Genomic DNA, 23,110 nt, shown 5'->3' on the forward strand with positions numbered 1-23,110 from the left:
CGGCAGGGACATTCTTGTGTCATCGCGCACCGGGCTCAGTGCACGCCCACACAATGGTGCGGCTGACTTCGGGTTGGATGGGCATTGTGTTAAGAAGCAGTGCGGCTTGGTTGGGTTGTGTTTCGGAGAACAACCTTTATCTCTCCCGAGTCCGTACGGGAGTTGCAGCGATCAGACAAGACTGTAACCACTACCAATTGGATACCACAAAATTAGGGAGTAAAAGGGGGTGAAAAAAAAAGTTCTAGGTAGAACCCTTTGCCTTAAAAATAACCCTTGTCTTCCAAAAAGGGTTCTTCAGATGAGGAGAAAGAACCATTTTGGAAGTGAAGATGTTAACATTATTGTATTTAGTGGGTGTGTGAAGTATACTTACTTCGGCAGCCCTTGCCATCCTCCGCCAGTAGCTGTCCCTCAGGGCAGATGCAGTAGTAGGAGTCTGGTGTACTGATACACTGGTGCTCACAGCCATGCTCCACTGTGTTACACAGGTCTGTGGAGGGACAAACACACACGGACACTCTGACAAACTGGGGGGCAGTGAACGAGAAGTGTGTGGTGTCATAGGTCCGGTCCAGGATCGATGGAATGCCGTGAGGGACAGCACAAGGATGCCGTTATTGGTACCATTCTAAAAAGCTGATGCTAACAACGTGCACATTTTATACAATGTCTAATGTGGTTACTAAAATCCAATTTGGATATATTTGGCTGTTTTTGCAGCGTAATATTTAGATATTGTCCTTTTCGGGTGTAGAAAAATGTTTGCTAAATGCGAATTCCATTTGTAAAAGCTGAAAGCATAGATAGCCAGTAATTGCATTCTGGTTACCAATGCAGTTAAAATGTAACTAGATAGCATAAAGCAAGATAATGTTATTTGATTGTGACCAACAGCATAGGTGTTTCTATAATAAACAGACCTTCGTTCAAATAGTATTTTTATTGTTTTGAATACTTTAGCTGCTTTCGATTGAGCTGACTTGGAGCACTTGAACTGACATAGTCCCAAAAGTGCAAATGTCGCCCACCTGGCATTCCAATCATGCTCAAAGAAAAAACCTACTATTTGAACTCAGATCAGAAATATGAACAAAGTCCTGTTGTGTGCAAGTAATAAGGACCAAAAATAAGACCTTTAATCTTCAAAACCTATTTTCAAGTGTATGTTAATGCTGGGTCTCAAGCTTGATAAACACGGAATAGTACATACTTTAGGTTTATTGCGCTTGCAATGTTCACCGCAAATCTCACCCAGCAGCTGCCTCAAATATTCTGCCCCTAGCTACAGTAAATACATTCTACTGTTGGGCCTGATGATGGCCTCACTAACTTGTGCAGGTAATCTTGTCATTGTTGAGCTTAAAGCCAGCTACTGTAAATACATTCTACTGTTGGGCCTGATGATGGCCTCACTAACTTGTGCAGGTCTTCTTGTCATCGTGGAGCTTAAAGCCAGCGCTGCAGTCACAGGTGAAGGCTCCAGGGGAGGGGATACAGATCTGCTCACAGTCATGCTTCTCCTCAGCACACGGGTCTATCACTGGGTCATACAAACAGAGACACTGATTATTGCTTGAAGGGAAGGTTGTAGTTTCATATCTGGGCTTCCTCAATGGTTTGGCCTGATGATGGCTTCACTAACTTGTGCAGGTAATCTTGTCATCGTTGAGGGTGTAGCCAGTATTGCAGTTGCAGGTGAATGTGCCCAGAGAGGTGATACAGATCTGCTCACAGTCATGCTTCCCCTCAGCACACATGTCTATCACTGTATTATAAAAAACAAAAACACTGATTACTGCTTGAAGTGAAGGTTGTGGTTAATGCCCAGAGTTCTATTGTTTGAGACCTTCTATACCAACTTGGGCTCTCAAGTATTCCTAAGGAAGACACGATCATTCATCTTGGGGATTTTATTGCCAATCGGCCAGGACCACAACATTTGGAGAGGAATGATTGGGAAAGAAGGTGTCAGCAAACCAACTCAAATGGAGTTATTCCCCTAACCAAATGTGTAGAACATGATCTTATCACCAACACATTCTTCCATCAGAAAAAAACAAATATCCTGGATTTATCCCCACTCTGGCATATCATTGACCATGTCATTGTCTGAGGCAAGGAACTCTTCAAACCGAAGTACAACCGTTGAGACGGAGATCCTTAACCAAACCATTCAGCGAATCATAAAGGAAGACCTAGGAAAACCACTTAGGAAGGAGCAGGTACAAAATGCCAGGTAAGAAATAGCAAGGCCACATACCTGAGCCTAAGTGCTCTTTCTTACACCACATACATGCCCTGCTTCTGAAGATCTGGCACAAGTAGAGAATTCCCACAGAACTCAGATTGTTACCATCTTTAAAAAGGGGGACAGGAATATTTGTGGGAACTACATAGGAATCTATGCAGTATCTTCCTACTGTCCACCACTGGGGAAATACTTAAATCACATACTGGCCAACTGACTCCTACCCCTCCCAGAATCACAACGAGGCTTTTTCCCATCCAGAGGCACAACGGACATGATTTCCACAACACAATAACTGCAAGAGAAAAAGCAAACACTTTACTTTACTTTTTTATAGATCTTACAAAAGGATTTGACTATATAAAATATCAGCTGCCCTGAAAAGCTCACCAGGGTACTGTGACTTCTGCATGACAACTTCTGCATGTCGTCAACACTGATCCTTTACAGTGGTGCTAAAATGGAACCCTTCAAGATGGAAACTGGGATGAAACGGCTGCATCACTGCCCCACCCTTTTTGCAATCTTCATTGCTGCCATCCTTCACTGCACATGTAAAATCTGTCTCAGGAAGTCCCAATCCTGTAAAAACATACAGCAGATTCTTCAACCTAATTAAAGTCAAGGCAAACAGCAAATTCACTTCTATTATGGAGCTCAAGTTAAGTGTTATTAGTCGTCCACTGAAATGCTTACTTCTTGACAATACAACAAAATTAAGAAATAACATATAAGAATACGAACAAAGTAAACGGCTCAGTAGAATATTATTTTTTGCATAAAACGGAAGGCACAATTGGGATTAGAGGGAATTTTTTTAATTGTGCAGCATTGCTTGTAGATAAACTGTCTCTGAGCCTGTTGGTATCAGACCTCATGCTCCGATACCGTCTGCACGGCAATAAGAGAGTTAACAGCTCATTGCTGGGGTGTGTGGTCCTTGATGATGGGGAGGGGGGGGGGGGGGGGGGGGGGGGGGGGGGGGGGCCTTCCTCAGGCACAGTTTCAAGTAGATGTCCTGGATGGGTGGGAACATGGTTCTAGTGATATACCGGGCTGTCTTCACCACCCGCTGGAGGGCCTTGTACGGGAATTGCTCCGTCCACGGCCACAAGGCTGTGACGTAACCGGTCAGGATGCTCTCAATGTGCAGCGGTAGAATTTGGAGAGGACACGGTGTTGGCATGCTGAATTTCTTCAGCCACCTTAGGAAGTAGAGATGCTCATGCGCCCTCTTACAAGAGTGGTGGACACAGATTAACTTATTGAGGGAGAGGTTGTTGTCCTGGCACCACAATGAGAGTTCAATTACCTCCTCCTTATAGGCTCACTTGTCATTGGTTATCAGGCCTACAACCATGGTGTTGTCAGCCAACTTGATGATGGAGTTGGTGTCAGCCTGGGGTCTGCCCGTCTGGAAGTCAAGGATCCAGTTCCAGAGGGTGGTGTGCAGACCCAGGGCTCTGAGCTTGGTGTTGAGCTTGGAGGGAACAATAGTGGTGAATGATGAACTGTGGTCAATGAAAAGCATTCTCACATAGGTGTTATGGCCGTGTGAATAGCGATGGAAATGGCATCTTTTCTGGATCTGTTGGAGAGGTAGGCAAATTGGAGTGGGTCTGTTTGTACATGATCCAGCAATAAAGACTGCTTCTGTGCAAGAGGATTTTTGCTGGCTAATGATCTTGTACAGTTTGCCTTGGTGTTTGCTTGTGGCGGTATGTACACAGGTGTGATAACACGTGAATTCCCTCTGCATTTAGTGGGGTCGGCATTTTAGCATCAGGAACTCCAGGTTCGGAGAACTATATAGAGATTTTTTCAACTTTGTTTTACCAGGAATTGTTGATGAAGAAACAGACCTCTCCCCCTACTCTTACCAGTAGCTGCAGTTCGAACGATAAGGAAAAGGGAAAAGCCATCTGGTTGAATAGCAGTCGAGTGTATCGTCTGTAAGCCAGGTCTCTGTAAAAACACATCCTTCTGTGATTGAAGCCTTGCTCTGAGTTCAAAGTATTTTCCAGTGATTGGACATTGGCCATCAGGATACTTGGAAAAGGAGGCTGTGTAGCCCATCCGACTAGCTTGGAGACCCCTTTCCTTCCTCTTCTTCATCCCCGGTGTTGCCTTTGGTCATCTTGTTTAACAGCAACATGTAAGTCCGCTGTGCGGTGAACAAAGGAGCAAACAAAGTATATATATATTTTTTTAAAGCCATAAAAAAAGCAAAGTCGAGCAGGAACCGGGAAGACGCGCACCCTCCTCAGAGCCGCATATGTCTCCAGTATGCACATGACAAAGCAATGCCTGCCCACTTTAGAAGAAGACTTTGCAAAGACGTACACACTCCTGGGTCTGGCCCTGAACAACAACAAAAAAGACACAAATCATCCACTAAGCCCCACCAGACAATACAACACCGGTCCCAACAATATATGTTGACAATACCACCCGTGTAAATGTGGATCACTTTCGATACCTTGCCAACTTTCTCTCCTCCAAAGCTGACATAGACGCGAAAATACACCACCTCCTAAAATGTGTCAGTGGAGCCTTTGACAGACATGGGAAATTTGTCTTTGATGATTGTGATATCTAAACTAAAGTCCTCATTTACCAAAGCTGTAGTTCTCTACTCCCTACTGTATGGGGAAACCTGCACCAACTCCTGTAACGGCTCTTGTACTCCCAGCTTAGACTATGGAATGGATGCATTAATAGTTACTTTTCTTGAAGTTATATTTAAGGCATGCAGATATACAGAAAGGATCAATTCATATGTTTTCAGCTACAGTTGTGGTCTGTAACACCACCAAGGACCCTTCTCAGATGATGTAGAGTCTCTGAGAAAACTGTGGGAGACCCCACTAAACCAGGATAATTTTTCCTCACAAGAATCTGACTTTCTGGGCCAGAGATATTGAAACTGTAATTTCTTATTGAATCTTTATTAGGACAGGGATTCAATGCTGGGAGTCAGTAAAAAGGTCCTCCAACAACAATTTGAAATGCCCTAGAGCAGGTATTCCCAAACTGGGGTAACGCGTAATGCCGTTGAGGGTATGGCAAATTAAAATGTGATCCATAAAAAGAAAAAAAATCTTTACATTTTCAAACAGTACATTTATGTTTTCCAACGGGGATATACATTTGGGTGAGTTTTTTTTCTCGCCTGAGTAGCCTCGTTTCACTTCCAAAAGTAAAATGAAACCATCTTGTGTTCAGCGAATAACAACACAATGTCAAATACAGGTAGGAGCATATTGTCACATTTTTTTTAATCGAGAGACGAGCTTAGTTTTCTTTACTGCCCATAATTTTCACTTGTCTGACCGCTTGCATGATGACGAGTTTCTCACACAACTGGACTATTTGGGTGATGTTTTTTCTCGCCAGAAGGATTTGAATTTAGGATTACAGGGACTCTCCGCAACTATATTCAATGTGCGGGACAAAATTTGAGGCTATGATTAAGAAGTTGGAGCTCTTTTCTGTCTGCATTAACAAGGACAACACAGGTCTTTCCACCATTGTATGATTTTTTTTGTGTGCAAATTAACTCAAGCTTATGGACAATGTCAAATGTGATATAGCGAAGCACCTGAGTGAGTTGGGTGCGCAATTATGCAGGTACTTTCCCGAAACGTACGACACAAACAACTGGATTGGATATACCACGGTATCGTTAGATTATAGAACCATCCCATGAGTAGATGTAATCCATCGGAGACAACTTGAAAACAACATGTATTTAGTTTTATATCAGTAAGGGCTTCCTGCACATCTGCAAAATTTGACTGTAGCCTTATCACAGCCAGGAAAGCAGCTGGGGCAGTTGTGTACATAATAGTATCATCTGTATTTTTTTTACAGATCGACCAATAGCATTTATATGAATAGTGAAAAGAACAAGTCCTAGTATCGACCCCTGCGCAACAGCTTATGTATCTTAAGAAATGTGGACTGTCAATCACGATGGCCTGAGTTCTGTCACTAACATAGTCATTCAATCATGAACAGAGCTCACGCCTATTGAGGACAACTTGTTTCAATAAAATAGCATGATGAACAGTATCAACAGATTTTGACAGGTCCACAAACACATTTTAAATCATTGACAAGATCAAAAAAAGTGGTTGCTATAATAGTGCTATCCGGATTGGTTTACATTCAAAATACATTTCTCAGATAAAAAAAAGAGCAAAGTTGTACATTTATCAAGCCACAGATTCTGAACATATTACTGAAGATATAAACAGACTAGGTCCAAAAGACTTCTTAACAGCTTCTACCCCCAAGCCATAAAACTCCTGAACAGCTAATCAAACACCAACCTGACTATTTGCATTGACCCCCCCCCCCCCCCCCCCCCCCCCCCCCTTACACTACTGCTACTCTCTGTTTATCATCAATGCATAGTCATTATAACTCTACATGTGCATACAGTATTACTACAACTAACCGGTGCAACCGCACATTGACTCTGTACTGGTACCCCCTGTATATTGCCTCGCTATTGTTATACTACTGCTGCTCTTTAATTACTTGTTACTTTATTTTTTATTTTTAACTTAACCAACAATGCAGTTTAGAAAAATAAGTGTAAGTAAATATTTCACTGTAAGGTCTACTACACCTGTTGTAGTAGGCGCATGTGACAAATACAATTTTATATTATTAATTATCCTTATGACATATATATACACATACAGTTGAATGAACCAGACTGTGGAGGTCTACCATTTTTTTCGGAGGTATTGGCTGATTTCTTTTGATTTTCCCATGATGTCAATCAAAGAGGCACTGAGTTTGAAGGTAGGCATTGAAATACATCCACAGGTACACTTCCAATTGACTCAAATGATGTCAATTAGCCTATCAGAAGCTTCTAAAGCCATGACATAATTTTCTGGAATTTTCCAATCTGTTTAAAGGCACAGTCAACTTAGTGTATGTACACTTCTGACCCACTGGAATTGTGATACAGTGAATTATAAGTGAAATAATCTGTCTGTAAACAATTGTTGGAAAAATGTATTGTGTCATGCACAAAGTAGATATTCTAATTGACTTGCCAAAATGACTAAGTGTATGTTATCTTCGACTTAAACTGTACATTTAGAAAGATTATAAGTCATTTCAAGGCTTATTCATACTGTTTTGTTGAATAGGAAATACATCATAAAATATTTCATATTTCAAAAAAAAAATAATATTTGTACTGTGTACTTGAGCTTGTGTCCTCAAACGTGACTATACCTCAGCAATTTATTACTTTTTTTACCAGAAAGGTGAGATTTTAACCTTTCTTGGAGTATGCAGCATTACTAGTTATCAGTGGTGGAAAAAATACTAAATTGTCATACTTGAGGGAAAGTAAAGATACCTTAATAGGAAATGACTACAAATAGTACTTGGGTAAATGTCTAAAAGTATTTGGTTTTAAGTATGAAAAGTAAAAGTATAAGTATAAATAATTTCAAATTCCTTATATTAAGCAAACCTGACGACACAGTTTTCTTGTTATTTATTTATATACGGATTGCCAGGGGCGCACTCCATAACTCAGACACCATTTACAAACCAAGCATGTGTTTAGTGAGTCCGCCAGATCAGTGGCAGTAGGGAGGACCAGTGTATGAATTGGACCATTTTCCTGTCAAATTATGAGTACTTTTGGGTGTCAGGGAAAATGTATGGAGACCCCAAACTACATAAGAAAAATTACTTTAAAGTGCTACTTAAGTACTTTACACCACTGCTAGTTATCCTTTATGGCCCTTTCATGATAAACAATTACTTTTGGGGATTACTTAGTGTGGCGTCCCAGTTATGTGGCCGGGGAAAGCCACTGTTTTGAGTGTCAGCCACGTCCCACAACCCGCAATGTTGGCGGCAGCAAGCACACCTGAGGTCACTAGGCCTTGTTAGGCTGCAATGCACCTGGGGAAATTTAAGTGGCTGCTTTAGTTTAGCACAGGGGCTGGACGCCAGAGGCTGAGCTCTACGGACATTTATTTGAAGCCCTGGACATTGTGTTCTCCACAGGAAGAAGTGACCGGTCTACAAGTGAAGCTGGTAAACTGGGTAGCAGCCCGGCAAGTTTTCTTTAAAGTTAAGGCTATCACTAGGTTCAGTTAAGTGGAGTGGGAGAGTTTTGTTTTTTGTTAATGTTTGAGAACCAGATTTGTGAACCTTTTATTTTGAATAAATATGCTAGCCTAGGTTAAGCTGTGTCCCTGTCATTGTTCTTCCTCATTGCCTTCCTACCAGTCACCTACCAGCCACGCCTATTGAGTCATTCCAGTAGATTACATTTTCAATTACATTTAGGGTGTATTGAACCAACATGGATTCACTTTTAAACTGGGTTAAATCAAGGTTTATCTATTTCTTGTTGCACCAATTTTTAAACCTAGTTTGAAATGAATTGTAGTTAAATTAAATCCTTCCTCTAATCTAAGTTTACACCTAGATTAATTTTAAGCCTGTTGCTCAATTAATTAAAAAAAAAAATATATAAACTTAGATTGCCGATTAATTCTAAACTGCCACTTGAGGGGTTTAACTTAATTTGTTTTCTGTCTAGTACTGGCAAATAAGCCAACCATTGAGAACCTTTCACGATGGAGTTGCAGTAGTTCTAACATTACATTGTTATTGTTTTATCAAGAAACTGCAACTTTGTGGCCTCATTTGTCAAGTAGGCTAGCTACTTCGTTTCAACTCACAAAAATACCTCATATTGGTGTAACATGTCACTAATCATAGTTTAAAACCGTTATTCATAGATTTACTGATCCCAATTTAAAATTAAGTGGTGCAACACAGCTCTGATTAATTATAAACCTAGATTTACAAAACCTAGATTAACACTGTTGGTGCAACCCATCTTTAATTACATTTAACTGGTTTAAGGTACTTGCTGAGACCTGCAGATAGACAACATCACCATAATCCACCACTGATTTAAAAGTGCTTTGAACAAGATCCTTTCTGACTGACATTGAAAAATAAGACTTGTTCCTAAAATAAAAAACACATTTTTTAAGAATGTGAAACACAGTTTCTTCAGCATATGAATGTGCTGTTTAAAATTCAGCTTTCATCTAACCAAATCCCAAGAAATGTATAGGAGGTGACCCTATTAATTTGCTGGCCTTTTAGAGTTAAACTCTTCAAGTGACTCCTATCTACTTTCAGAGAAGAGAAAATCATATGTTTAGTTTGCCTTGCATTAAGCACCAGTTTCAATTCGGAAAGTTGCTTTTGAACAGCATCAAAAGCCAACTATCCTGAAAAGCCTTCTCAATATTACATGTGCTAGAATAAATAGTGTCATCAGCATACAGATGGAGATTTGCAAAGTCAACAGTCTTCCATATATAAGTTATATACAGTGTTAAAAAAGATCAGACCTAAAATTGAGCCCTGGGGAACTCCTTTCGTAAACCTTCGAAACGTTGATTTCATTCCCTGCTGTGCTAAACCCTTTTCTGCCACAAAAGTAGTGTTAGAACCAATCCAACTCTTCAACACTTAAACCAATTTTTTTGTCTAAACAGCAGGGCGAGGTCAACAGTGTCGAAAGCCTTTGATAATTCAATAAAAAGTGAAACAGTGATGTTTCTTGTCCTGAGCATCTAGAATATCACATTTACCGCAGTAATGGTACTATGCTTGGCTCTAAAACCGACTGATATTGAGAACTTATAAAGAAAGTCTTTCAACTGTCAGTTCACCAGGTTGTCAAAAACCTTTTCCAGTGCAGACAGCTTTGATATGGGACGATAGTTATCCAACTGGGACGGATCTCCAACCTTATGTAAAAGTGCGTTCCAGACTTTTGGAATCGTATTATTCACCAATGAAAGATGTTAATGAGTGAGAGGGGCAGCAAATGTTTTTTAAATAACGATCAAATTCCAGCTATCAATAGATTTGAGTGCCTTTACAACTTTTGAAAACTCAATCTCGGTATAATGAAATGGATGAACCGTAGGCCGGCAGGCGGCAGTTTCATTCACAGCCTCATTTGAGATGTTAGGATGGAGTTCATTATCAAATGAATGCCCAGGCTTAGCAACATGCTCATAAAAAATATCAAGCAGTTGATTCTTGTCTGTCACTTAATGGTTTTCCATAATTTTTGTCGGGTTATTGAGGTTTGCCTTGGTAGATTCGTAATAGAAGTTAGATTTGCATTTCCGTATTAACAAGGTGCACTTGTTTCTCAGTGCCCTGAATAACTGCCATTCAGCCTTTTTGGCTTTAGCCCATTTGTGTATTTTGTTTTTGGATCAAATCAGATAATTCCTCTGTAAACAAGGGATTGTCTCTACCTCTTACCCAGTACTTTTTGAGAGGGGCATGTTTATCACAGATACTAAAAAACATGGAATGAAAATAGGAGAATGCCTCCTCTGTCTGGCAAAAACAGCAATCCTATCCCAGTTGCATGCGTAAATTTCATGCAGGAATGCCTGCTTACAGAACTCCTTAAAATGTTGTTTGACCATGTACCGAGGGGGCACTTTAGGGATTTTAGGGTCTCTAATGCAAGCAACTGCACAATAATCTCTTAAATCATTAGGGAAAATACCAACGGCCAAGTACTTATGTGGATTGTTATTTAGAATAACATCAATAAGTATTGACTTGGAGATGTATTTTGGATTGGGTCTTGTGACTGCATTTATCAATTAAGTAAAATGCAATGTTTTGCACAGTCCTCTTGTGGTCTCGGAGTTTGGATATAACCAGTCCCAGTTTAAAATCGCCCATGAGAACCATTTCATTTCCCCCCCCCACAACCACGCTGTAGTTTAGCCAGAGAATCCAGAGATTCTTCTTTTGCAGATGGAGGTCTATAACATCCTATTAAATCTAAGCTCACAGCTTTCTTTCTCAGCAAGGTGCATCTTTTGCATTGCAACACAGAAAAGCTGTAGCCAGGAACATTGACTTATGGTTCTCTAGAGCCTGAGCTGAAACAAGACACCTCCTAACTTTCAGTCCTCACTCGGTTGTAAACACATAACTTGCATCCTACAGTACCTAGTGAAAGCTGATGAAATGTCTGTAATATCTTCTCTGAGTGTTTTAAGTGTGTGTGTGTGTGTGTGTGTGTGTGTGTGTGTGTGTGTGTGTGTGTGTGTGTGTGTGAGAGAGAGAGAGAGAGTGTGTGTGTGAGAGTGTGTGCATGCGTGTGTGTGTGTGGGCGGGGGCCAGCCTGAGTGTGAATGCATGTATGTATATTTTGGTCTATATACAGTGCCTTGCGAAAGTATTCGGCCCCCTTGAACTTTGCGACCTTTTGCCACATTTCAGGCTTCAAACATAAAGATATAAAACTGTATTTTTTTTTGTGAAGAATCAACAACAAGTGGGACACAATCATGAAGTGGAACGACATTTATTGGATATTTCAAACTTTTTTAACAAATCAAAAACTGAAAAATTGGGCGTGCAAAATTATTCAGCCCCCTTAAGTTAATACTTTGTAGCGCCACCTTTTGCTGCGATTACAGCTGTAAGTCACTTGGGGTATGTCTCTATCAGTTTTGCACATCGAGAGACTGAAATTTTTTCCCATTCCTCCTTGCAAAACAGCTCGAGCTCAGTGAGGTTGGATGGAGAGCATTTGTGAACAGCAGTTTTCAGTTCTTTCCACAGATTCTCGATTGGATTCAGGTCTGGACTTTGACTTGGCCATTCTAACACCTGGATATGTTTATTTTTGAACCATTCCATTGTAGATTTTGCTTTATGTTTTGGATCATTGTCTTGTTGGAAGACAAATCTCCGTCCCAGTCTCAGGTCTTTTGCAGACTCCATCAGGTTTTCTTCCAGAATGGTCCTGTATTTGGCTCCATCCATCTTCCCATCAATTTTAACCATCTTCCCTGTCCCTGCTGAAGAAAAACAGGCCCAAACCATGATGCTGCCACCACCATGTTTGACAGTGGGGATGCTGTGTTCAGGGTGATGAGCTGTGTTGCTTTTACGCCAAACATAACGTTTTGCATTGTTGCCAAAAATATCAATTTTGGTTTCATCTGACCAGAGCACCTTCTTCCAAATGTTTGGTGTGTCTCCCAGGTGGCTTGTGGCAAACTTTAAACCACACTTTTTATGGATATCTTTAAGAAATGGCTTTCTTCTTGCCACTCTTCCATAAAGGCCAGATTTGTGCAATATACGACTGATTGTTGTCCTATGGACAGAGTCTCCCACCTCAGCTGTAGATCTCTGCAGTTCATCCAGAGTGATCATAGGCCTCTTGGCTGCATCTCTGATCAGTCTTCTCCTTGTATGAGCTGAAAGTTTAGAGGGACGGCCAGGTCTTGGTAGATTTGCAGGGGTCTGATACTCCTTCCATTTCAATATTATCGCTTGCACAGTGCTCCTTGGGATGTTTAAAGCTTGGGAAATCTTTTTGTATCCAAATCCGGCTTTAAACTTCTTCACAACAGTATCTCGGACCTGCCTGGTGTGTTCCTTGTTCTTTATGATGCGCTTTTAACGGACCTCTGAGACTATCACAGTGCAGGTGCATTTATACGGAGACTTGATTACACACAGGTGGATTGTATTTATCATCATTAGTCATTTAGGTCAACATTGGATCATTCAGAGATCCTCACTGAACTTCTGGAGAGAGTTTGCTGCACTGAAAGTAAAGGGGCTGAATAATTTAGCACGCCCAATTTTTCAGTTTTTGATTTGTTAAAAAAGTTTGAAATATCCAATAAATGTCGTTCCACTTCATGATTGTGTCCCACTTGTTGTTGATTCTTCACAAAAAAAAACAGTTTTATATCTTTATGTTTGAAGCCTGAAATGTGGCAAAAGGTCGCAAAGTTCAAGGGGGCCGAATACTTTCGCAAGGCACTGTATCTCCATCAGGATGTTGCTTTTAGTGCATTGTATTGTTTGGCCTGCCGATGGCGTCGCTAACTTGTGCAGGTCTTCTTGTCGTCGTTGAGGGTGTAGCCGGTGTTGCAGCCGCAGGTGAAAGCTCCAGGGGAGGGGATACAGATCTGCTCACAGTCATGCTTCCCCCCAGCACACGGGTCTATGGCTGTATCATACAAAGAGACAAAAATCACGGTTGCTGTTAAGTTAGTAACTGCTGAAACTTAACTTGACCTATCCTACATGCTCACATTGATAATTTCCCATTGATATATACAAGAACCAGACCCAGTTACAGCTTACCCAGTTACATGCACTTGACTGACATATATACTGAGTATACAAAATATTAAGAACACCTGCTCTTTCCATGACATAGCTTTCACCTGGTCAGTCTGATACCTTATTGATGTCACTTGTTAAATCCACTTCAAACATTGAAGCTGAAGGGGAGGAGACAGGTTAAAGAAGGATTTTTAAGTCTTGAGACAATTGAGACATGGATTGAGTATGTGTGCCTTTCAAAGGGTGAATGGGCAAGACAAAATATTTAAGTGCAATTGAACAGGGAGGTGCCAGGCGCACTGGTTTGTGTCAAGAACTGCAATGCTGCTGGGTTGCTCAACAGTTTCCTGCGTGTATGAAGAATGGTCCACCACCCAAAGGATATCCAGCCAACTTGACTCAACTGTGAGAAGCATTGGAGTCAACATAGGCCAGAATCCCTGTGGAACACTTGACACCTTGTAGAGTCTATGCCTCCCAAAATGTAGGCTGTTCTGAGGGCAAAAGTGTGTGTGTGTGGGAGGAGTGCAACTCAATATTAGGTATTTTCAGTGTATAGTTAATTAATAATAATACAAAATGATTAAGTTGGCTCATTGCTAGCCCCATTGACAGCCTATACCTTTACAGGTATTGCCATCCTCGTTGAGAGTGTACCCTGGCAGACACAGGCAGTGGAAAGAACGAGGGGAGCTCTCACAGAGGTGCTCACAGCCATGGTCAGACTCCAGGCACAGATCCATCCCTGGAACCCCAGCAGACAAGCAACAATTCAACATTTAATCACTCTCATCATATTGGCATTAGGAAATACAGTGGGGCAAAAAAGTATTTAGTCAGCCACCAATTGTGCAAGTTCTCCCTCTTAAAAAGATGAGAGTCCTGTAATTTTCATCATAGGTACACCTCAACTATGACAGACAAAATGAGAGAGAAAAAATCCAGAAAATCACATTGTAGGATTTTTAATGAATTTCTTTGCAAATTATGGTGGAAAATAAGTATTTGGTCACCTACAAACAAGCAAGATCTCTGGCTCTCACAGACCTGTAACTTCTTATTTAAGAGGCTCCTCTGTCCTCCACTCGTTACCTGTATTAATGGCACCTGTTCGAACTTGTTATCAGTATAAAAGACACCTGTCCACAACCTCAAACAGTCACACTCCAAACTCCACTATGGCCAAGACCAAAGAGCTGTCAAAGGACACCAGAAACAAAATTGTAGACCTGCACCAGGCTGGGAAGACTGAACCTGCAATAGGTAAGCAGCTTGGTTTGAAGAAATCAACTGTGGGAAGAATTATTAGGAAATGGAAACCATACAAGACCACTGATAATCTCCCTCAATCTGGGGCTCCACGCAAGATCTCACCCCTTGGGGTCAAAATGATCACAAGAACGGTGAGCAAAAATCCCAGAACCACACGGGGGGACCTAGTGAATGACCTGCAGAGAGCTGGGACCAAAGCAACAACGCCTACCATCAGTAACACACTACGCCGCCAGGGACTCAAATCCTGCAGTGCCAGACATGTGCCCTTGCTTAATTAAGCCAGTATATGTCCAGGCCCGTCTGAAGTTTGCTAGAGAGCATTTGGATGATCCAGAAGAAGATTGGGAGAATGTCATATGGTCAGATGAAACCAAAATATAACTTTTTGGTAAAAACTCAACTCGTCGTGTTTGGAGGACAAAGAATGCTGAGTTGCATCCAAAGAACACCATACCTACTGTGAAACATGGGGGTGGAAACATCATGCTTTGGGGCTGTTTTTCTACAAAGGGGCCAGGACCACTGATCCGTGTAAAGGAAAGAATGAATGGGGCCATGTATCGTGAGATTGAGTGAATGAAGGAGTGGCTTCGTAAGAAGCATTTCAAGGTCCTGGAGTGGCCTAGCCAGTCTCCAGATCTCAACCCCATAGAAAATCTTTGGAGTTTGGAGTTGAAAGTCCGTGTTGCCCAGCAACAGCCCCAAAACATCACTGCTCTAGAGGAGATCTGCATGGAGGAATGGGCCAAAATACCAGCAACAGTGTGTGAAAACCTTGTGAAGACTTACAGAAAACATTTAACCTCTGTTATATACCCTTTGTTGGCAATGACAAAGTATTGAGATAAACTTTTGTTATTGACCAAATACTTATTTTCCACCATAATTTGCAAATGAATTCATTAAAAATCCAATGTGATGAAAATTACAGGACTCTCATCTTTTTAAGTGGGAGAACTTGCACAATTGGTGGCTGATTAAATACTTTTTTGCCCCACTGTATAAGGAAAGTTCCCAAAAGCTAGTGATGCTCTTGTGAGAATTAGATGCTTGATATTGTGCTGCCAAGGATGCAACTAATAGCAAGAGCTAAAAATCCCACAGAGCTTTATTCTGACTTGAGTATATTTTTTATTTAACCATAACTGACTTACCTAGTTAAATAAAGAACAAAATCTTATTTACAATGATGGCCTACCCCATACAAACCCTAACAACGCTGGGTCAATTGTGCACCGCCCTATGAGACTCCCAATCACGGCCAGTTGTGATACAGCCTGGATTCGAACCAGGGTCTGTAGTGACGCCTCTAGCACTGAGATGCAATGCCTTAGACTGCTGCGCCACTCGGGAACATTTTACAAGCTTTGAAAGACTCAAGTACGAATACAAACCTTTGTGGACACTGGCGATCTTGACACACTTCAGCAACCATAAAGTGGGATTTGTAAAGTTGGATACTATGGTTGGAACAATAACTTTGATTTATCATGGAAACTGAGTAATGTTGATAATTGCTTATATTGCACTTATCGCTGAACATACACAGTACCAGTCAAAAGTTTGGTCACACCTACTCATTCAAGGTTTATTTTATTTTTTTACTATTTTCTACATTATAGAATAATAGTGAAGACATCAAAACAACACATGGAATCATGTCGTAATATAATTTTTTTTAAACAAATCAAAATATATTTTATATTTCAGATTCTTCAAAGTAGCCACCCTTTGCGACAGCATTGCACACTATTGGCATTTTCCCAACCAGCTTCAGGAGGTAGTCACCTGGAATGCATTTAAATTAACAGGTGTGCCTTGTGGAATTTCTTTCCATCTTAATGTGTTTGAGCCAATCAGATGTGTTGTGACAAGGTAGGGGTGGTATACAGAAGATGGTCTTTTACCAAATAGGGCTAAGTCTATATTATTGCAAGAACAGCTCACCTCATATTGCAGCCCAAATTAATTCTTCAGAGTTCAAGTAACAGACACATCTCAACATCAACTGATCAGAGGAGACCGCGTGAATCAGGCCTTCATGGTCGAATTGCTGCAATAAAACCAATACTAAGGAACACCAAGAAGAAGAAGATACTTGTTTGGGCCAAGAAACACGAGCAATGGAAAATTTGTCCTTTGATCTAATGAGTCCAAATTTGAGATTTTTTATTCCAACCACCGTGTCTTTGTGAGATGCAGAGTAGATGAACGGATGATCTCCGCATATGTGGTTCCCACCGTGAAGCATGGCGGAGAAGGTGTGATGGCGTGGGGGTGCTTTGCTGGTGACACTGTCTGTGATTTATTTAGAATGCAAGGCACACTTAACCAGCATGGCTACTACAGCATTCTGCAGCGATACGCCATTCCGTCTGGTTTGGACTTAGTATCATTTGTTTTTCAACAGGACAATGATCCAACACCCCTCCAGGCTGTGTAAGGGCTATTTGACCAAGAAGGAGAGTGATGGAGTGCTGCATCAGATGACCTGGCCTCCACAATCACCCGAGCTCAACCCAATTTAGATGGTTTGGGATGAGTTTGACTGTTGAGTGAAGGAAACGCAGCCAACAAATGCCCAGCATGTGGGAGAGCCTTCAAGACTGTTGGAAAAGCATTCCTCATGAAGCTGGTTGAGAGAATGCCAAGAGTGTGCAAAGCTGTCATCAAGCTAAAGGGTGGCTGCTTTGAAGAATCTAAAATCTAAAATATATTTTGATTTATTTCATGGTTTTGATTTTTTCGCAATTTTTCTACAATGTAGAAAATAGTAAAAAATAAAGAAAAACCCTTGAATGAGTAGGTGTGTCCAAACTTTTGACAATAATTCGATAATATCACTTATCGACCCAACCCACCGCAGAGCTTGTCCTGGAACTGCAGGCCAAACTGGTAGATCAGGTCAAAAGACTCCACCAGGAAGACATGGTCCTCGATGGGCGGCGACGCCATAGCACGCAGCGAGGTCATATCCGCCCGAGCAACGCCCACCGCATAGATCTCGATTCCCTTGTCTCGAGCCTCGGCTGCTACCTCCGCCACGCGGTCCTGGGGCCGCCCGTCCGTTACGATGACGGCCACATTGGGCACCTTGGGTCGGTCGCCCTCGGCTGCCGTGAAGGCATGGTTCATGACGTACTTGATGGCCAGGCCCGTCATGGTGCCCTGCGCCAGGGGGACGATCTCATTGATGCCTTTCACCATGCCCTGCAGCTTGCTATGGGTCTTGAGAGAGAATTCGTTCTGGACCTAGAGTCATAGAAATATGCAAAGCATCAGTCACCTCTTCATATGCAGGGTTTGCATGTCTAGCTATCTCTATTTAGGTGCAACTGAGTCTTCACCAGTGGTATTTAGCCTTTACAAGAACTACAACTGGAAAGGGAAGCCAAGCTAAGAATTCATCAAGAATGATCTTCCCTTTCCAAGCATAGTTCTTCACTAATGTGTATAAACAAAAGGATAAATTGTGAAGTTGATAAGAGGTTGTGGACCTGGCTGGAGTACTGCACCACGCCCACTCGGGTGGCATTCGCCTCCATGTCCAGCGTGTGGATGATGTCAATCATGAACTTGCGCATGGACTCAAACTCGTGGGGCCGCACACTTCGAGAGCTGTCAATAATGAACATGAGGTCCACTGGGCCAGACTTGCACTTCTGCTCCGGTCCTGGTTTAGGCGAAGTGAGAATGTGTGAAGCCAGAGTGGGAAATCATGAATATCACATTAGCTACGGCATAAGCAGACAATTAAACAGTAGTTTTGTATTAATTTCATTAACTTCCTTGCAACGCCAGTTCTCATTTCGATGTATTCTTGGAATAAAATATAAAAATGCAAGAAGCAATTGAATGTGGGCTGAACTGCAATCCATTCATGGCCTTTTTATTACTTCACAGTTGGACTCGGCTAACCTTCTTTAGGCCTAGCCACAGCCATGGTGGCCAAGGCTAGCAGGACAGACACACAGACACACAGCTGTCTCATGTTCAGGGTGCTGGTCTGGGAGCCGGACCTCTCGGTGCTGAGTTTAGGCAGGCTTCACACTGCACCGCAACGAGAGAACACAGAACAAAACAGGTCATCGAGAGTACTTTACCACCAGCACATTCCTGCGACAAAAACCTTGACACCAATCAGATGGCGGAGGTACAGAGGAGTAATTCCTATCCTAATAGACGGCTGCACACAGGACTAATGTGCGAAAGGCATGCTGTCAATTCAAAACAAGCATTATAAAATAAACTTCTCTTCTTCAGTCCTGAGAGAGGTGTCCAGGTGAAATGTATTGTTATCGCTCAGATAATTGTACCTTGAATAGTAGTCATTCATTGGCCTCATTTTGGTCAATTTGTGAATGCCTAATGGGAACAACTTCTTCAGAGAGCGTAGACAGACATCACATCAAAGACAAATGTGCCATGTGCTTTTCCTACTTGGCAGTGAAGTTTGAGTGAAGGAAACATTAAACCAATGCCAATTGACATGAGCCGGCAAGCTCTCTGATATGAAAATGGATGTCAAAGCCAACATACTAAGTTCATAGATAGCAAGAGATTGATATAAAGAAAAGAGGGATACAGCAAAATAAAGTGAGATGGAAAGTAATCAGGTTTCCATCCTACTCTTAATTTTTTCAAATGTCAACAAAACAAAAAGACGCTAGACAAGGTGGGATCTTTTTGTGTCGGTAAAATTAATTATGCGAGAAATGTTGGTGGAAATGCTTTTATGCACAAATATTGATTTAACCATCATATCGATTAAACTTGATGATATGTTGTGTGGTCCTCCCACTACGACTTGTCGAGAAAGCATGCAGTTTATTTGGCTACAGATGAGGTGCTGAATATTTGCACGAAATGTAGAATGTTTCCACAAAAATCTGTCACCAATTGACAGTCGTGAAGAGGACCCGACAGAGTACGACAAAGCCTATTCCCCCACAGGAGACTGAAATGATTTGTCATGGGACCTCAGATCCTCAAAAAGTTCTACAGCTGCACAATCGAGAGCATGGTTGCATCACTGCCTGGTATGGCAACTGCTCGGCCTCCGACCACAAGGCTCTACAGAGGGTAGTCCACAGGCCCACTCCAAAAGGCTTTCGGAGCCATCATCGACTCAGTGGGTTTTGTCCAACATGTCTCTGGACCTACTCACTGTCACAGTCATACTCTGGACCTAGTTTTGTCCCATGGAATAAATGTTGTGGATCTTAATGTTTTTCTTCATAATCCTGGACTATCGGACCACCATTTTATTACGTTTGCAATTGCAACAAATAATCCCCAACCAAAAGTGGTCCTATAAATTCACAGACAACACAAAGCTTCCTTGATGTCCTTCCAGACTCCCTCTGTCTACCCAAGGACGCCAGAGGACAAAAATCAGTTAACCACCTAACTGAGGAACTCAATTTAACCTTGCGCAATACCATAGATGTAGTTGCACCCCTAAAAACTAAAAACATTTCTCATGAGAAACTAGCTCCCTGGTATACAGAAAATGCCCGAGCTCTGAAGCAAGCTTCCAGAAAATTGGAAAGGAAATGGCGCCACACCAAACTGGAAGTCTTCCGACTAGCTTGGAAAGACAGTACCGTGCAGTATCGAAGAGCCCTTACTGCTGCTCGATCATCCTATTTTTCCAACTTAATTGAGGAAAATAAGAACAATCCTAAATTCCCTTTTGATACTGTTGAAAGCTAACTAAAAAGCAGCATTCCCCAAGAGAGGATGGCTTTCACTTCAGCAGTAATAAATTCATGAACTTCTTTGAGGAAAAGATAATGATTATTAGAAAGCAAATTACGGACTCCTCTTTAAATCTGCGTATTCCTTCAAAGCTGCACAACTCTACCAGGACCTAGGATCAAGAGAGACACTCAAGTGTTTTAGTACTATATCTCTTGACAGAATGATGAAAATAATCATGGCCTCTAAACCTTCAAGCTGCATATTGGACCCTATTCCAACTAAACTACTGAAAGAGTTGCTTCCTGTGCTTGGCCCACCTATGTTGAACATAATAAACGGCTCTCTATCCACTGGATGTGTACCAAACTCACTAAAAGTGGCAGTAATAAAGCCTCTCTTGAAAAAGCCAAACCTTGACCCAGAAAATATAAACTATCGGCCTATATCGAATCTTCCATTCCTCTCAAAAAAAATTTGAAAAGGCAGTTGCACAGCCTGAAGACAAACAATGTATACAAAATGCTTCAGTCTGGTTTTAGATCCCATCATAGCACTGAGACTGCACTTGTGAAGGTGGTAAATTACCTTTTAATCACATCAGACCGAGGCTCTGCATCTGTCCATATGCTCCTAGACCTTAGTGCTGCTTTTGATACCATCGATCACCACATTCTTTTGGAGAGATTGGAAACCCAAATTGGTCTACACGGACAAGATCTGGCCTGGTTTAGATCTTATCTGTCGGAAAGATATCAGTTTGTCTCTGTGAATGGTTTGTCCTCTGACAAATCAACTGTAAATTTCGGTGTTCCTCAAAGTTCTGTTTTAGGACCACTATTGTTTTCACTATATATTTTACCTCTTGGGGATGTCATTCGAAAACATAATGTTAACTTTCACTGCTATGCGGATGTACACAGCAGTACATTTCAATGAAACATGGTGAAGCCCCAAAATTGCCCTCGCTAGAAGCATGTGTTTCAGATATAAGGAAGTGGATGGCTGCAAACTTTCTACTTTTAAACTCGGACAAAACAGAGATGCTTGTTCTAGGTCCCAAGAAACAAAGAGATCTTCTGTTGAATCTGACAATCAATCTTAATGGTTTTACAGTCGTCTCAAATAAAACTGTGAAGTTACTCTGCGTTACTCTGGACCCTGATCTCTCTTTTGAAGAACATATCAAGACTGTTTCAAGGACAGCTTTTTTCCATCTACGTAACATTGCAAAAATCAGAAACTTTCTGTCCAAAAATTATGCAGAAAAATGTATCCATGCTTTTGTCACTTCTAGGTTAGACTACTGCAATGCTCTACTTTCCGGCTACCCGGATAAAGCACTAAATAAACTTCAGTTAGTGCTAAATACGGCTGCTTAGAATCCTGACTAGAACCAAAAAATGTGATCATATTACTCCAGTGCTAGCCTCCCTACACTGGCTTCCTGTCAAGGCAAGGGCTGATTTCAAGGTTTTATTGCTAACCTACAAAGCATTACATGGGCTTGCTCCTACCTATCTCTCTGATTTGGTCCTGCTGTACATACCTACACGTACGCTACGGTCACAAGACGCAGGCCTCCTAATTGTACCTAGAATTTCTAAGCAAACAGCTGGAGGCAGGGCTTTCTCTTATAGAGCTCCATTTTTATGGAATGGTCTGCCTACCCATGTGAGAGACGCAAACTCGGTCTCAACCTTTAAGTCTTTACTGAAGACTCATCTCTTCAGTGGGTCATATGATTGAGTGTAGTCTGGCCCAGGAGTGTGAAGGTGAACGGAAAGGCTCTGGAGCAACGAACCGCCCTTGCTGTCTCTGCCTGGCCGGTTCCCCTATTTCCACTGGGATTCTCTGCCTCTAACCCTATTACAGGGGCTGAGTCACTGGCTTACTATGGCTCTTTTATACCGTCCCTAGGAGGGGTGCGTCACTTGAGTGGGTTGAGTCACTGATGTGATCTTCCTGTCTGGGTTGGCGCCCCCCCCTTGGGTTGTGCCGTGGCGGAGATCTTTGTGGGCTGTACTCAGCCTTTTCTCAGGATGGTAAGTTGGTGGTTGAAGATACCCTCTAGTGGTGTGTGGGCTGTGCTTTGGCAAAGTGGGTAGGGTTATATCCTTCCTGTTTGGCCCTGTCCAGGGGTGTCATCGGATGGGGCCACAGTGTCTCCTGACCCCTCCTGTCTCAGCCTCCAGTATTTATGCTGCAGTAGTTTGTGTCGGGGTGCTAGGGTCAGTTTGTTATATCTGGAGTACTTCTCCTGTCCTATCCAGTGTCCTGTGTAAATTTAAGTATGCTCTCTCTAATTCTTTCTTTCTCTCTTTCTTTCTTTCTCTCTCTCGGAGGACCTGAGCCCTAGGACCATGCCTCAGGACTACCTGACATGATGACTCCTTGCTGTCCCAAGTCCACCTGGCCGTGCTGCTGCTCCAGTTTCAACTGTTTTGCCTGTGATTATTATTATTTGACCATGCTGGTCATTTATGAACATTTGAACATCTTGTCCCTGTTCTGTTATAATCTCCACCCGGCACAGCCAGAAGAGGACTGGCCACCCCACATAGCCTGGTTCCTCTCTAGGTTTCTTCCTAGGTTTTGGCCTTTCTAGGGAGTTTTTCCTAGCCACCGTGCTTCTACACCTGCATTGCTTTCTGTTTGGGGTTTTAGGCTGGGTTTCTGTAC

General features: G+C 41.9%; 1 protein-coding gene across 3 annotated transcripts in view; it reads right to left on the reverse strand.

Moving 5' to 3' along the window:
* Positions 1–23,110, reverse strand: part of LOC110493849 (matrilin-4) — a 42,800-nt gene that overhangs the window by 14,531 nt on the left and 5,159 nt on the right. Inside the window, exons 2-9 of one of the 3 annotated variants that reach the window (XM_036949843.1) lie at positions 18,647–18,778; positions 18,226–18,401; positions 17,590–17,980; positions 14,076–14,198; positions 13,212–13,334; positions 1,646–1,768; positions 1,421–1,543; positions 377–493 (exon numbers count right to left, since the gene is read on the reverse strand). In XM_036949843.1, the coding sequence (XP_036805738.1) occupies positions 377–493; positions 1,421–1,543; positions 1,646–1,768; positions 13,212–13,334; positions 14,076–14,198; positions 17,590–17,980; positions 18,226–18,401; positions 18,647–18,719 (1,249 nt within the window). In that variant the 5' untranslated portion in view covers positions 18,720–18,778. The remainder of the gene's footprint in view (positions 1–376; positions 494–1,420; positions 1,544–1,645; positions 1,769–13,211; positions 13,335–14,075; positions 14,199–17,589; positions 17,981–18,225; positions 18,402–18,646; positions 18,779–23,110) is intronic. The other 2 variants (XM_021568364.2, XM_021568365.2) reach the window with 2 other exon arrangements.

Source organism: Oncorhynchus mykiss, chromosome 17 (assembly GCF_013265735.2).
Source record: "Oncorhynchus mykiss isolate Arlee chromosome 17, USDA_OmykA_1.1, whole genome shotgun sequence".
In the NCBI taxonomy this organism is placed as follows: domain Eukaryota; kingdom Metazoa; phylum Chordata; class Actinopteri; order Salmoniformes; family Salmonidae; genus Oncorhynchus; species Oncorhynchus mykiss.